Raw genomic sequence first — 14,460 nt, forward strand, 5'->3', positions numbered from 1 at the left:
TATTCCATATAAAAATATTTGTCCTCGCTCAGGTTATTCGATAATCAACATGAAAAAAGTTTAAACAAAGAAACAATGAAAGAAGCCGTAATTGTTTGTGAATGACCACCTTTTATTGTTTTACTCTATTTTTTTCTGAATTATTTTTTCAGGATAAGCGTGGCTTTCTACCATAATATTGTCCCTCCGAATTTTCCAGAATGTCCCTTCTTTAATTTTGTCAGTGATATTAATATTAGTCGTTTTGCTTGCCTAAGTGCATTGCTGTTGAGAAGCGCAAGAAATTGTTGATCGAATAACATAAGAAATAACTCAATAACAGTAATTATTTTGTGTTTTTAAGTGAATCTATCATTGCCCTACGGTAAGTGCGGCTAAATATTTCCTGAATGTAACCAGTTTTTTATACAAAAAACACTAAAAATAAGATAATTAGCAATGTCTGTTTATTGCTTAAGGAGATTCAATGATTTCCTTGTTTATATATTTTCGTGAAATAAGACTCATGGAAAAAAAACAAATAAAAAATATTTCAAGAATGTCACTTTAAGGTGAAAAAGGATATTTTCTTTAAATAGCTTATTTCTTGTTTTTGTTGTTGTAGCAGCAGTACTCAACCCCCCGGGGTTTCGTCAAGGGTCGTCTTCGTCCTCTGACTCGACAAGCCTGAGGCCGAGAAAGCGGGCAGCGTCTATTGGCGCGGTCCATAGTGCTTCTGTTGTCAGGGTCGTGGGGTTAGAGGCGCATGCGAAGAGGTGTTGTGTGGACCTTGCCTGCATGCAGGGCATGTGTCTGCCACTTCTGGGTTCAGCCGGGAGATAGCTGTTTAATCTGCGGCACCACCCAGAACGGAGTTGTGCTAGGGTGCACCTGGTCTCTCTAGGCAGTTCGGCTTCGTCGATGTTGATGGGTGGCGGTCGACCACCTAGAACGATGTTGTCGTTTCTGGTGCTAAGACTCGACCTGGCTGCATGGGTGTGTAGGTGGTTAAGCGCCGCTCTGTATTTCTCTGTGTCGAATGGGTGGTCTACGCACGGCTCGACGTTGGATTTCCAGTCGTGCAGGTGACGTCTGACATGTCGGGGAGGCGGTTCATTTCGAAGCAGGGCGTTATTGGGGTGATTTCCACGGTAACATCCCACGAGGAACTGCTTCGACAGCAACGTGTTGTGCTCTTTCACCGCCAGCATCTGGCTTTCTTGGTGGAGGTGATGCTCGGACGACATGAGATGGCAGCCTGTAGCCGTGCGTAGACCTGCATTCTGGCATGTTTGTAAGTTTCTCCACTGCATATCGCTGGTACCCGCCGTCCACACTGGCGCTGCGTAGTTTGCCACCGACCGGCGGGTTGCTTTATACGTGGTGAGTAGGGTTTCTTTGTCGGCTCCCCAAGTGCTGCCGGCTAGTGACTTGAGGACTTTGCTCCTAGCTCGCATCCTTTCGCAGGTGGCTGAGGCGTGCGCAGAAAAGGAGAGTAGGCTGTCGAACGTGACTCCCAGGATTTTTGGGTGGTTGACTGTCGGTATTTTGTTGCCATCGACCTAAACGTCCAGCTCTAGCCTAACTTCCTTTGTCCAGGTGGTGAACAGTGTGGCGGTGGATTTCACAAATTTTTTTTATTTATTTATTTATTTATTTCAGTCTTGGAATACAGAATATTCTTACAGACTACTCAGCTAACACTAATTAAGTGCTACTAAAACTTAAAAATTAAGATAACTTTTAATACATTAAGTTCACAAGAGCTAAGATTAAATACATCGCTAGTGGTATAGCGCAGAGAAAAATGTTCGCAGATGAGTAACCAAGGCAGGGCCTGATTGTGAGAAATCAATATCCAAAGCGTTGAAGACTAGGTTAAGTTCAGCACACGTTCTAGAGATCGGAGCGTTGGCACCATAACTGCTTCTAGAGAAACCTATTTTAAAGAAATCCCAATGGCGGAGGATTCTAGAGGGAATATTAAATGCAATCTTTTCTAGAAGAGAAGGGCAGTTAATTGAGCCAGTTATGATGTTAACGACAAACGTGCACGCTAAAATGGATCTTCTGTTATCCAGTGTTGTAAGGTTGATTAGTTGGCAGCGAGAATAGTAAGAAGGTAGTGGCAAAGAAAAATTTAATGAATGGAGAGCAAATTTTATAAAAACTTTTTGAACACGTTCTAAGCGTTTAGATAGAATTTTAGTGTAAGGCCTCCAAATAAACGTTGCATACTCCGGTCTTGACCTGACTAGTGCACAAAACAGAGTTTTAAGAGTATAAGGGTTCGTAAACGCCTGACAGTTTCGGCGGATAAAAGCTAACATCGAGTATGAGCGCGAAAGGATGTAACCGACATGACTATTGAATGCGAGATTGGAGTCAAAGACAACACCAAGGTCCTTCATTTGGGTCACAGATTGCAAAACAGAGCCAGAGATAGAATATGATGTATGCAAAGTATTGAGATGTCTACTGTAAGATACATGAAAGCATTTGCTGATATTCAGCGTCAACTGATTTTTGCAGCACCATTCATGAACTCTGTTCAGGTCCGATTGCAGGTTGGCTGAGTCATAAAGGTTTTTGATAGTTGCAAATATTTTAAGGTCATCAGCATAAAGTAGGTAATTAGCAAATTTGAAACAAGAACTGATATCGTTGATGAAAAGCACAAAAAATACGGGCCAGAGAATGCTGCCTTGAGGGACATCCGAGGACGCGATGAACGGTTGTGAGGTTGCATTATCGACTACTACAAAGCAGCGCCAATCAGTTAAGTAGGATTTAACCTAAGACAAAAATGTTGAATGAAATCCAAAAGAGATCAGCTTCGGCAAAAGTAAACGATGTGATACTTTGTCTAAAGCTTTCGAGAAGTCAGTGTAGATGGTATCCACCTGAGCTTTGTTTTCAAAAGCAGAAAAGCAGTAATCACTGAAAATAGCCAGGTTTGTGACTGTTGAGCGGTTAGCGACGAACCCATGCTGATTAGTAGAAATTAGGTTTTTAACAGCAAAAGACAGTTTACAGCTTACAACAATCTCAAATAATTTGGAGACTGAAGATAGCTTTGATATCGGTCTGTAGTTGCGGACATCATTTTTGTTCCCACTTTTAAAGATAGGGGTTACAGACGTTTGTTTCCAGTCGTCCACAAATATGCCCGAGGCCAGAGAGTGATTGAAGATTGCAGTAAGAGGCTCAGCTAAACATAGACAGTTTTTCAACACAAAAGCCGAGAAACCCTCTATATCGCTTTGTGAAGATGGCTTAAAATCACCAATACCTTTGATAACGTCCTCGGTTGAAATGGTTAGCGAACCAAAATTCAGCGAAGAGTCACTAGAGGAGCTAGAGCCCGTTATATTCGAGTCCATGTCATTGACAAAGTTAGCGCAAAAAAACTCAGCGAATAGGTTTGCCGAGTCAGAGGCTGAATTTGCGGAGCGACCATTGTAGAAAACATTTGTTGGAATTGATGAGCAAGATTTTCGGGAATCAATGAAACGCCAGAAAGATTTGGGATTCGAGATAATATTAGCTTCAAAGTTTAAAATATAATTTCGGTATAAAAATTTGTTCAAACAATTAAATTTTTTTAGAAATTACCGGAACTTAAGAAGATGCGCGGAGTCGTTTGAGGATTTATACAATTTGCTAAATTTGTTTTTTAAATTTTTTAGATGCTTTAAACGCTTCGTAAACCACGGTAATTTGTACACCTTCTTCTTAAGAATAGGGATGTACTGTAGGCATAGCTCATAGAGGGTGGTCTTAAAAATACGGTAACAAGAGGTTACATCACTGCCACGGAAAGCATAAGTCATATTTGATAGGGCACTATTTAAGGAAGAAAAATCACGCGCTTTATAGTTAAAATTAATACTGCGATCATCCGGCAATGAATCAAAGTTATAAAACTCCAGCTCAAGAGCGAGATTCACATGATGCATTACAGCCGGAGAGATGGAAGACATACATTCCGATAACGTGAAGTTTACATTGTCACTGATAAAAACAAGATCCAATAGTCTATTTAGTTGGTTATAAATACAGTTAACTTGCTGTAATCCAATACTTGAAAAGCTATCAACGATATAAATTTCTGTTGGAGAGCTCACGTTTGCAGCTATAAGAGCAGCAGAGTCCCCACTTGGAGTCCAATTCAACCGGCTAAAGTTGAAATCACCAAGAACACAAATGTGATTATTACCAACGACATCAGACGCCAATGATACGATGTTATCAGCATGTGCAACGTAAAGACTTTCAGAGCTATTCGGCGGGATGTATGACGCACATATGTAAAGGATATCGCAGGAGGAGCCGTGAATACAGACGCAAAGCTGATCAAGGAGTGAGTCAGAATTGGTGAGCGTTACTAGTGACGCTTTCAAACTCCGTTGAGCCGCTATAAGAACACCACCGCCTCTAGAACATCCCGTCTTCTCAGCATCACGGTCTTTGCGAAAAATGTCGAAAAGGTCTGAATCAAAGATTTCGCAATCAAAAAAGCTCTCATTAAGCCATGATTCCACAAAAACGTATACGTCATATTCCAAATGAGCAGTTAACATGCGAAACATTGCACATTTAGTTCGAATACCAGATATATTTTGGTAGTAGATTTTCAGATTATTATCATTGCAGCTGCGATTTGGGCTAGTGGTTCGCTTCCGAGTTGTCCAGTTTTTGAAAAAAGCGGAACGGTCTTACGTTTATATTAGTCGGCCAGACAGCTGGAATCGCAATTTTGTTGTAGAATGCTGGTGAAACGCCAAATTTAAAGTTAAGGCTACGCAAACTATCGACAGAAGCACCCTTTTTAACCATCTTGTAGCAAGCCAGGTGTTGACTGTCAACGCCTGACTGATTAGCAACATATGAAATTATTTTATCTTCTGTCACGGATGGTTTGAACGAAGAGATGTGTAACCACTTCTTTTTTAATTACAACGTCGAGGTCGCAGTTAGTATTACTGCCCACAACAATATTTTTATATCTATTTGATTTCTTGTTGCGTACCGTTTTCCACTCATATTTTTCAGCACCATCCGTAGAATGCTGTTTGAAGGCAGCCGCGATGTGAGCAAACCAGACGTAGGAACAGGATCGCATGAATTTGAAAACACAGCATCACCAGCAATAGGCAAAGAAGCATTAACTGAAACATTACGGGCTACAGGCAAGCAACGAGTTTCAGTATTATTGTGCATAGCATTAGAATTAGCATCACCGGCAGTAGGCAAAAGCTGAATAGGCAAAGTAGGAACCGTAGAAAACTGTGTGACAGCGTTTGAAGGCAGCGGCGATATGAGCGAACCAGACGTAGGAACAGGATCGCATGAATTTAAAAACACAACATCAGCGGCAATAGGCAAAGAAGCATTCACTGACACATTACGGGCCACAGGCAAGCAATGAGTTTTATTGTTATTGTGCTTTGTACCATTAGCAGCATCACCAACAGTAGGCAAAGGCGCAGTAAGCAAAGCATTTACTGATGCGCTATTGTTATTGTTGATATGCTTAGCACCACTAACTGAATGCGAAGATGATGTTAAAGAGGATGGTGAAGAGCCGGTAAAAGTCATTTCAGTAACAGCGGTGTTTTTGCCATCATCAGGCGCAACAAAAGTATTTTGAACAGCAGGCGCGCAGCTTTTCGAATTCTTCTTAGAAGCATTTACATTGTAGTTTGTTGTTTTAGCAACAGCCACTTTTAGGATATTAATTTCACTTAGCACTTTCGCAATGTTGTTTTTGTTGTCAATGGAAATTTTTTTGCTTATGCATTCTATTTGATTTTTGACTGCGTTGAGTTGCTCGTGTAAAGATCTGAATTTTGTCTCAAAGTCCTTTTAATGGACTCCAACCCATGTTTATGTGTCGATGATATTAGGTCAAGAGTCTTGCTTAATGTAGCTGGCATGAGTATGCATTCCGAACAGAAGTAGCGAATGTGGCGGTTCGAGATGAGCAAACCAATATCGTATTCCGAAAATTGGCCTTCACAACACGCACGATGGAAGCACTTCTTGCAAAATCCACTGCAGGGCACGATACAAGTATCTCCACGCGCAAAAACCTTGTCGCACTTGCCACAGAGGCCAGAGGCGTCGAAATTCACAGCGGGAAGCTTACACTAATTTGTAGAGATTTTGATTAAAACTAGACGAGCAAAGAAAACACGTCCGCACTGCACGACAGCTACTAGAAAGCAATTGCAATTGCTGATTGTTTATTCCGGGCGTCATTGTCTGATTCCAAAGAACTCGATCAGGGTATCTCAATTATGGTTCACTCGTTAACTCGACTGGCCTGCTTATCTAAATAGAACTACGATTTATATGTACGAATATTAAACGAGGACGAATGTTATAGCCGCATCTGTAGATATGTTATATCAGATTGGCCTGGATATCATCAGGTTGATAACTTAAGCCAATCATTCCATAGATACAAAGATGAGCTACATTATGAAAACAAACTCCTCCTTAAGAACCTTCGTTGGGTTATTCCTACCAAGTTGCAAAGTAAGATTTGTAAGTTGGTTCATGAACCGCATTTAGGCATAGAAAAGACATTAGCTCGTGCTCGACAACAATTTTTCTGGCCAGGAATGACAGATGATATAACGAAACTAGTAAAAAGCTGCAAAGTCTGTGAAAAATTCACTCGTAATAATCAGAAAGAGACCTTATTGCAGGAAGAAACGCCTCAATATCCCTTTCATAGACTGGCGACCGATATTTTCGAATATGCTGGCTGTGAATTTTGTCATTAATTGACGCCTATTCGGGGTTCATAATAGTACGTAAGCTAAAGGAAAAAACGGGTAGACATGTGATAGGCACATTAGATCAGATATTTAGTAGTTATGGATACCCAACTGAAATGAAAAGTGATAATGTTCCGTTCAACTCACGTGAATTTGAGCAATACTCAAACGACTCAAATATTGTATTCAAGTTCTCAAGCCCTGGATATCCTCAGAGCAATGGTCTCGCTGAAAAGGGCGTCGCGATTGCCAAAAATATTCTCAAGCGTTGCTATGAGGCATCCGAATTAGAAAGGTTTCAGTACCGAATTCTTGAATACAATACTACCCCAGTGGCAAGTATGCGTTTGTCCCCGTCTCACTTATTTTTTGGCCGGCTGAATAGGAATCGGCTACCTAATTCGGGAGCATTATTGCATCGAAAAGAACTAAAAGAGGTGGAAGTACAGGGCAGATTAGAAAAAAAAAAACAAAAGCGTTATTATGATCGACATGCAAAAGATCTACCAGTTTTAAGCGTCGGAGAGAAAATTATATTTAAAAAGAATGGGAAATGGTGTTATGGGTCGGTTATAAGAAAAGTTAATGGTAGATCCTACATTATTGCAGACGACTTTGAGAATCAATTTCGTCGCAATCGACGCCTGATAGTTAGAACGAACAATCGTGACTTCAATCCAGGAGATATAACATTGAACAGACAGTTAAAGCAAGTAGGGACCGATATAACACGTACAATTAATGACAATGCTGAAACACCGGTGGGTAGTTCTGAGGTGCGTGACTGTGCGGACTCCGAACCAGTGGCAGATGCCTGGATTGAGAACCCAAACAGCAACAGCGATCCTAGTGTTGCAGTTGCTAGTCAAAAAGCCGCTGAATCCGGCACGGAATCATTTAATGAAGTAGCCACTCCAATGACTGACATACGACCTTCAACTGATGCTGATACATATTATAGAACCAGGAGTGGTCGGGCAGTAAAACCGCCTGGAAAACTGAATTTGTAAAAAAAATAAAAAATAAAATAAAATAAATAAAATTTAAAAAAAGCATGTAATAATTGAACATACTTGTTCTAAAGTGTCAAGTGTGACTTAGCCTTAAGTATAATATTGCTTGTCATGTAAACCTACCTTAATCATAAGAGCGTAAAATGTTATCGGATTTGATGGTTCATCTCTAGATATAAAATATTAAGTATTTTGGGCTAAGAGCATGATTCATTAATACAATGTTGGATAAATATTGACATTTGTGTCAATCGACTGCCTTGTAAGGTTGCATTTCAGAAGGAAAGAGAAGCGGTTAACAATTTTATCTCCTTTTGTGAAAAGGTAGTAGGAAAAGTAAGTAGTCTGGTAGTGCTGAAATGCGTTTTTGTATACAAATTGAATTAAATATATAAAGAAGATTCCACTGATCTACACAATAGACAATAAATTAACTTTTTATGGCCACATAAATATTAAAAATGATAAAATGGATATTCACATAAAATAAGAAATGTTCCCAAATATTCAAAATAAACCATGGTTTCATTGAAATTTCAGTATATATTAAACAAAATTAATGGAATTCAAACAAATCCTTTATTCAAAGGGACTATATGAAGGATTATACAAATAATAAAGATGCAATTGATTTAATGCATATAAATTAATCTTTTAAAAATTATATTTGTTGCATTTAAAGATTACATGTTCAATATCTTAATTTGAATTACATTTGGGTTTTTTTAATTTAAATTTTTTAGTAATGTTTTCTAGTTTTTCCTCCAATCAGTCTTGCTAATCATTATATTGGCTACATTTAAAAGTTATATCTTCAATACCGCAATTTAATTAAATTTGGTTATTTAAAAATCTAATTTTTGTGGAATGTTTTTTTCTTTTTTCTCCAATCAGTCTTGTAAATCATTAATCGGTTAAACTTTAAGTGCCTGTTACTCGATGTCTGGTTAACACTAATCTCCGGCTAAACATTGTTATCGACGTGTTTAACCGCAGATTAGTGTTAACCGGACATTGAGTAACCGGCTCTAAAAATATGTCTTCAATATCGCAATTTAATTACATTTCGTTTTTTAAAAATGTCAATTTTTTGTAATGTTGTGTACTTTTTTCTGCAATCAGTCCCAATGAGCACAAGAAAATATCTTTATTAATATTTCCATTTTCGCTTTTATGGAGTGGTATACTTACTTGTAAATATGCAAAGGCTGCACTTGACCAACCCAAACGCTGCAGTGGTAAAAATACATGCACCAGCAAACGTGGACGGACACCCAAGTGATCCTGACCTTCACAAGAAAATATATTTATTAATATTTGTATTTTCTACACCAGCCATACGTGGACGGATACACAGGGATCCTAGAATGCAAAACTTACTTGCAACGGCTGCACTTGTTGTAAAACGCTACTTTTTGAATACAAATTATGAATAACTCCGATACCCTGCAAATAAATATTTAAATGATTGTTGTAATTCAAAATATTTCCATTATTTTTGATTTTTTTGCCATACTTACTTGAATTTGCCCAATAGGAAAGTGAATTTCCATGAAACAATCGATGAAAATATCGGCTGTGTTGCCTGTTGAACTTTTTATACGAAGACAATATTTCTCCTTGTATTTTAGTAGTAGTTTCTACAAATCAAAATAGAAGGCAACACAGGTTAAGGCAGAATGCGGGAGCGAGACAACTGTCAGGTTATCTAACCTTGTATTATTGAATCATGGGCTTGGAGCAGGTATTTTCTGTTTTTCTGGTTGATATTTTCACCAATTTTTTACAAAAACCTGCGATTTTTAAAATATATACTGTGCTGCAACAATTCTAGACATCATTTTTCAGTAATATCTTTTCTTTTCTTTTCCTGAAATCTGCATGCACACAGATACTTTTTACAATTTCGTCATATTTTATAGTTAAAACGCTCACATTTATTGAATATTATTGCAATTATCCACTTTTTAATAATTTCCACAGATTTTATGCAAAATATACGAATTTTTATGCAATTTTAATGCAAATATAAACTTTTTCACTAATTTTCCCCCATAAAATGTAAACAAACAATGCGTGCACAACGATTAGCAAACGACAGTGCCGTACTAATCCGGTTCTGCATCTTCTACTACTACGTTTATGCGTAGGCTAATTCACGAATTTATTTCATGAATTTCGGTTAAAATTGGCTGCATAAACACCATTTCATGAATTCAATTATACACGAAAGTTAACCATGAATTCGGAATCATTTCATGAAATCGTGAAGTGCAAGTCCGACAACGCCACGTTCCACAAACAGCTGTTTACTAGGGTTATGATGTTTTTAGATTAAAAAGCATAAGTGGCATAAACAGGATTTAAAATACTGGACAAGTTATGTGAATTTATTAAAATATAAAATAAATTCAAATGGATTAAAATTAAAATATACTAAAACCAATTAAACCATATTATGTTCATTTCCTGGTACCAACAGGTTTTCCAAATTCAAAAGGAGGCCAAAAAAGCCACAACCCTACTTTTTATTTTCTTGCGAGTGCGTTGTCACTTTTCCAAAGCTCTTTATTTCATGAATTCGCGAACTATGCATAAATGGGACCACTTTTAAATTCATGAAATAAAGAATTCATGAATTCTGTCGCATAAACGTAGTATACGATTTGCCGATAACTTGCCGATAACTAGCCGATAACGACAAGTGTGCAGATCTCCTTTGAAATGCATGCGCTCGGCTCAAAATTTCAGGGCGAGACGATAACGCAACTATGATTGGACGACAAGTGTGCAGATAGCCTTACTTAAAAAAAAAATACTGAAGCATAACATGAACCAAAAATACAAGATCACGTAAGAACGCGACGTTGTATTTGTAACTGGTTTTGAGAAAAAAGTTTGCGAAAGCGGGTTCGTCAGCTGACCGTTTGTTTACATCACGAGCACCACTATTTTACACTTTTATTCAAGTAAAGAAGAGTTAATTCAACATGACAACACATTTTAAAGCATTTTGTTGCATCAGTTTACCTAAATTGTGCGTTTAAAGTGGCTGACAATAATTTTGGATAATTTTGGTTTTCGTTGTTTTCTTTGCTTTGTTTACTTTTCGCTCGTTTTCCAGTGAAACACGATGGCGTAGAACCCGCTAAAAAAGTCGACTTTTTTCACTCTCTTGTTCTTACGTGATCTTGTGTCTTTCGTTCATGGAAGCATAATGGCGCATAACTAAAATTATTCATAGTCGCCTTAGTTTCGACTTTTCTGGCTAAGTACCAAATTAAAATTTAGTTTCGGCTGCAGCTGCAACTAAGTCGTAACTAGGAAGAAGTATTTTATCAAATTAAGGGAAAACAGACGAAATATGTAAAAATTAGTTGGTAGAGGGTGCTTTTGATAATATTGAATAATCTCCAATTAAAATTTACAAAGATCGATCCATTTTACTCGGAAGATGAAATAAAATGCGTATTACAATTCGAATAAAGCTACATCACAATTTTATAATTGGAATAATTTAGATAAATTCTCAAATAATAAGTCAGTTACACGCTAGTTCTTTTATAGTAAATTTGTGCATAACATTTCATTTCATTTCATTTGTATGTTTCAAAGCATGCTATCGAAAAACATCGACTTCACATCACTGCGGTTGTTCTGGCTATTTCACACAATTAACAAGAAAATTATACCTTATTCTTTTGCATAATCATCCGATGAAAATAAAAATTACATAAACGGATGATCAAACTTGACATTATTTAATAAAACTGTAATTTTTCCAAAATATCGTAAAGAAAAATCGATACAATTTCACACTCGTTTTGCTATACGTAGACTAAGTCGAAACTACCCACGATTGAGAGAATACAAAGGTTGCGCCGAACTCGGACCGCTATTCCTCTCTTAACGAATTTGACAGAATCATTGTTTGCATGACGTCACACTTGTGCAACTTGTTTACGTTTTCCTTGCAACATTTTTTCTTCTTCTTCCATTCCTGCTCACGTTTTGGCATTCCGCTCTCGCAATTGCACCAGTGTGACGTCACACAAAAGTTATTCTCAAAAATCCTCTCTGATCGGCGCAATCTTGTATTCTATCATTCTTGGAAACTACCTAGTAGAAGTCTGAAATGCGACTATGAATAGAGGTAAATTTTAAGTTGGTACTTAAATTTAAGTAGCAACTTTGTTAGTTTCGACTTACTGCCATCCCTAAATTGGCGCGTCAAGCGCCAAACAACTGTCAAAAATGCTCATGCCCATACAATTTGTATGAAGCATCCCACAATAACGCGGCGCTAACGCCGAGCAAATGGAATTTTCATTTTTGACAGGGCGTTACGTGTTGAAGTTGGATGCGGAAGACGGAAAGAAAGAGAAAGGACAAAAAAGTGAAAGAGGAAACGAGAATAAAAACGAGAGGATCCGAGAAAACGTCAAAAATTACGACGCTTTGATTTGGGGATAGCGCGCGCTGACACTCGTCGACAATGGATAACGCAACGCTTAGCGCTCCAATTTAGGGACGGCAGTTAGTTGCTGGACTATGAATACGCGCCAATAAATTTTGCGCTTCCGATACAAATACTTTTTTTTCGATACCTACTTGGATCGCAGTAAAAAGTATCGAGTAAAAAACTACTTGGTAAATTGAGAACAGTATCGAGTAAGGGTGGGTAACTCAGCAAATTTATAGGAGTTGACTCAATGACTCCAACTCACTTTAAGGAGTCAGCTCATTCAACTAACTCATTTGACTCTTTGTATGTTACACTCATTCGTATCGTAGACTCGTTTTGAGGCATAGATGCGGTATAGCGGCCGTTGAGATAAAACAAAACTTTAAAGTGGGCGTGGTCAGCTCCTTTCTACTGATTTGAAAGGTGTAATTTTTTTTGTGTGCAAATTAATAGGGCGGTGCTAGGGGGAGGGTAAAGGTGGAATTTTCAATATTTTCAAAAGCTTATATTTCGAAACCTATTGTACCGAATTTCAAAATGTGGATATGGTTGGAAAGGCAATTGATTTGATATGCACATCTTTATATATCTTACATACATACATATTTCGAGAAAAACTAAAAAGAAAACGAAATTATAAGAATTTGTGAGATTTGACATAACACCCGCAATACAAAATACATGTGGTTGTTGTTGTTGTATTCTTGCCACCACCTTGTATAAATTCGCCTCGTGCAAAAACAAAATGCAAGACTTTGCCATGCTAAACACTGTGGCGAAGCGAGAGAGATATATGGACAAATATGAGCCACTATGATTCAATTGATTCATGTGAGCCCTACGGCATCAACTGAGTTACTGAGTTACATTTTTTTTGGACAGGGAGTCTGAGTTACCGACTCACTTATAGGAATCAACTCAATAACTCAACTCTGAGTTGAGTTACCCACCTCTAGTATCGAGTAAGTAATTGGATTTGCTTGTATCGATCGTATTCCTGACAATATACAAAAATCTATATAAAAACACCACTCGCCGAAAAAGCCATACGGCTGGTTTCACCAACTCGACTTAGTTTAGCCATTTTTGGACTTAAGTCAAAAGTTAGCCTACTTTTTTACACAGCTTATTCTTGACTAAGTCTAAAAAATTGGCTAAAATAAGTTGAGTTGGAGAAACCAGCCCATAGAGTTATAGGCTCTGAAAAAAGGACAATGAGGTAGCTTGATGTCCTCTAGATCATACACAAACCACTAGTTCGTCGTATGTGTCACCAAGTAAGTTTTTTTTAAAATAAGGGAGCAACCTTAATTTTCAAACAGCAAAGCGGATCCATTAATTTATAAATTGGTTTTTGAAAGGTTTGCTCCTAAGGTGGAATGTATTTTGAAGATTTCTAGGGTAGACGGCGCTTTATTTGGCCTGCTACTTTAGGGCCTTCGTAAAAGGAAAAATGGAGAATCTAATAACTGTTCACCCGTTATCACACGATCCGACGGCAGCATGGAAAGAGATTTCAAAATTTCAACCTGTTGTTAAAATATCAGTAAGTCGACCGCTAGCAGAAAAGGATTCCACAAAGGTCCGTGTCGTTTGTATGAGTGATACACATTCCTTAACTTCTTATTTGAAGTTTGATATACCAAATGGCGATATATTTATTCATGCCGGTGACTTCACTAAATGTGGTCGACTTCAAGAAGTTATTGAATTTAATAACTGGATTGCTACACTTCCTCATAAACATAAATTAGTCATAGCGGGGAATCACGAGCTAAGTTTTGACAAAAACTTTACAGAATTCCTTGACGGATCCCATAATAGTCGGTATGTCTATTACACCTATATCGTCGTTTACAGTACAAAACCGCGTATCAACAAAATGCAAAACCGATATGTGAGGTTGCATAAATTATTTTCTAGAGATTAAAAACTCTCACATTTCAAAAGAGGGTAGTAGTGCACTTTACGGGAACCAGGTCAAAATGGAATGAACAAATCGAGAGTGGTATCAATCGACGCGTTTTAAAGCGAACAATAACAATCCAGGGGAGGGAGTTAAGATTTTTAATTAATTTAAGAGTTATTCGCAACAAACACTTCCACTTGCACTTTTCGCACCATGTTTTAATGAATTTGATGCAAATAAATGGAGTAAATGAAAGTTATTCTCTGCAAAAGGTGTTCAGCCCCCCTTCTTTGGCAACACAGAAAG

At 37.8% G+C, this 14,460-nt stretch overlaps 2 protein-coding genes and 1 long non-coding RNA gene across 6 annotated transcripts in view; 1 reads left to right on the plus strand and 2 right to left on the minus strand.

Moving 5' to 3' along the window:
- Positions 1-14,460, minus strand: part of LOC118749126 (ribose-phosphate pyrophosphokinase 1-like) — a 537,936-nt gene that overhangs the window by 343,706 nt on the left and 179,770 nt on the right. The window lies entirely within an intron of this gene.
- LOC118749199 lies at positions 8,972-9,456 on the minus strand. Its single transcript, XR_004994173.1, has 2 exons — positions 9,161-9,456; positions 8,972-9,069 (listed from the first exon to the last, which is right to left on the minus strand). It is a non-coding gene; the product is annotated as an uncharacterized LOC118749199 (long non-coding RNA).
- The window catches only part of LOC118749192 (metallophosphoesterase domain-containing protein 1-like), an 11,688-nt gene continuing 10,441 nt past the window's right edge, over positions 13,214-14,460 (plus strand). The window contains exons 1-3 of one of the 4 annotated variants that reach the window (XM_036483975.1): positions 13,214-13,348; positions 13,410-13,522; positions 13,607-14,072. In XM_036483975.1, the coding sequence (XP_036339868.1) occupies positions 13,699-14,072 (374 nt within the window). In that variant the 5' untranslated portion in view covers positions 13,214-13,348; positions 13,410-13,522; positions 13,607-13,698. Of the gene's footprint in view, positions 13,523-13,606; positions 14,073-14,460 lie in introns of all 4 variants that reach the window. The other 3 variants (XM_036483976.1, XM_036483977.1, XM_036483978.1) reach the window with 3 other exon arrangements.

This window comes from Rhagoletis pomonella, unplaced genomic scaffold (genome assembly GCF_013731165.1).
Source record: "Rhagoletis pomonella isolate Grant_MI unplaced genomic scaffold, Rhpom_1.0 Rhpom_scaffold_00014, whole genome shotgun sequence".
Taxonomy (NCBI): Eukaryota; Metazoa; Arthropoda; class Insecta; order Diptera; family Tephritidae; genus Rhagoletis; species Rhagoletis pomonella.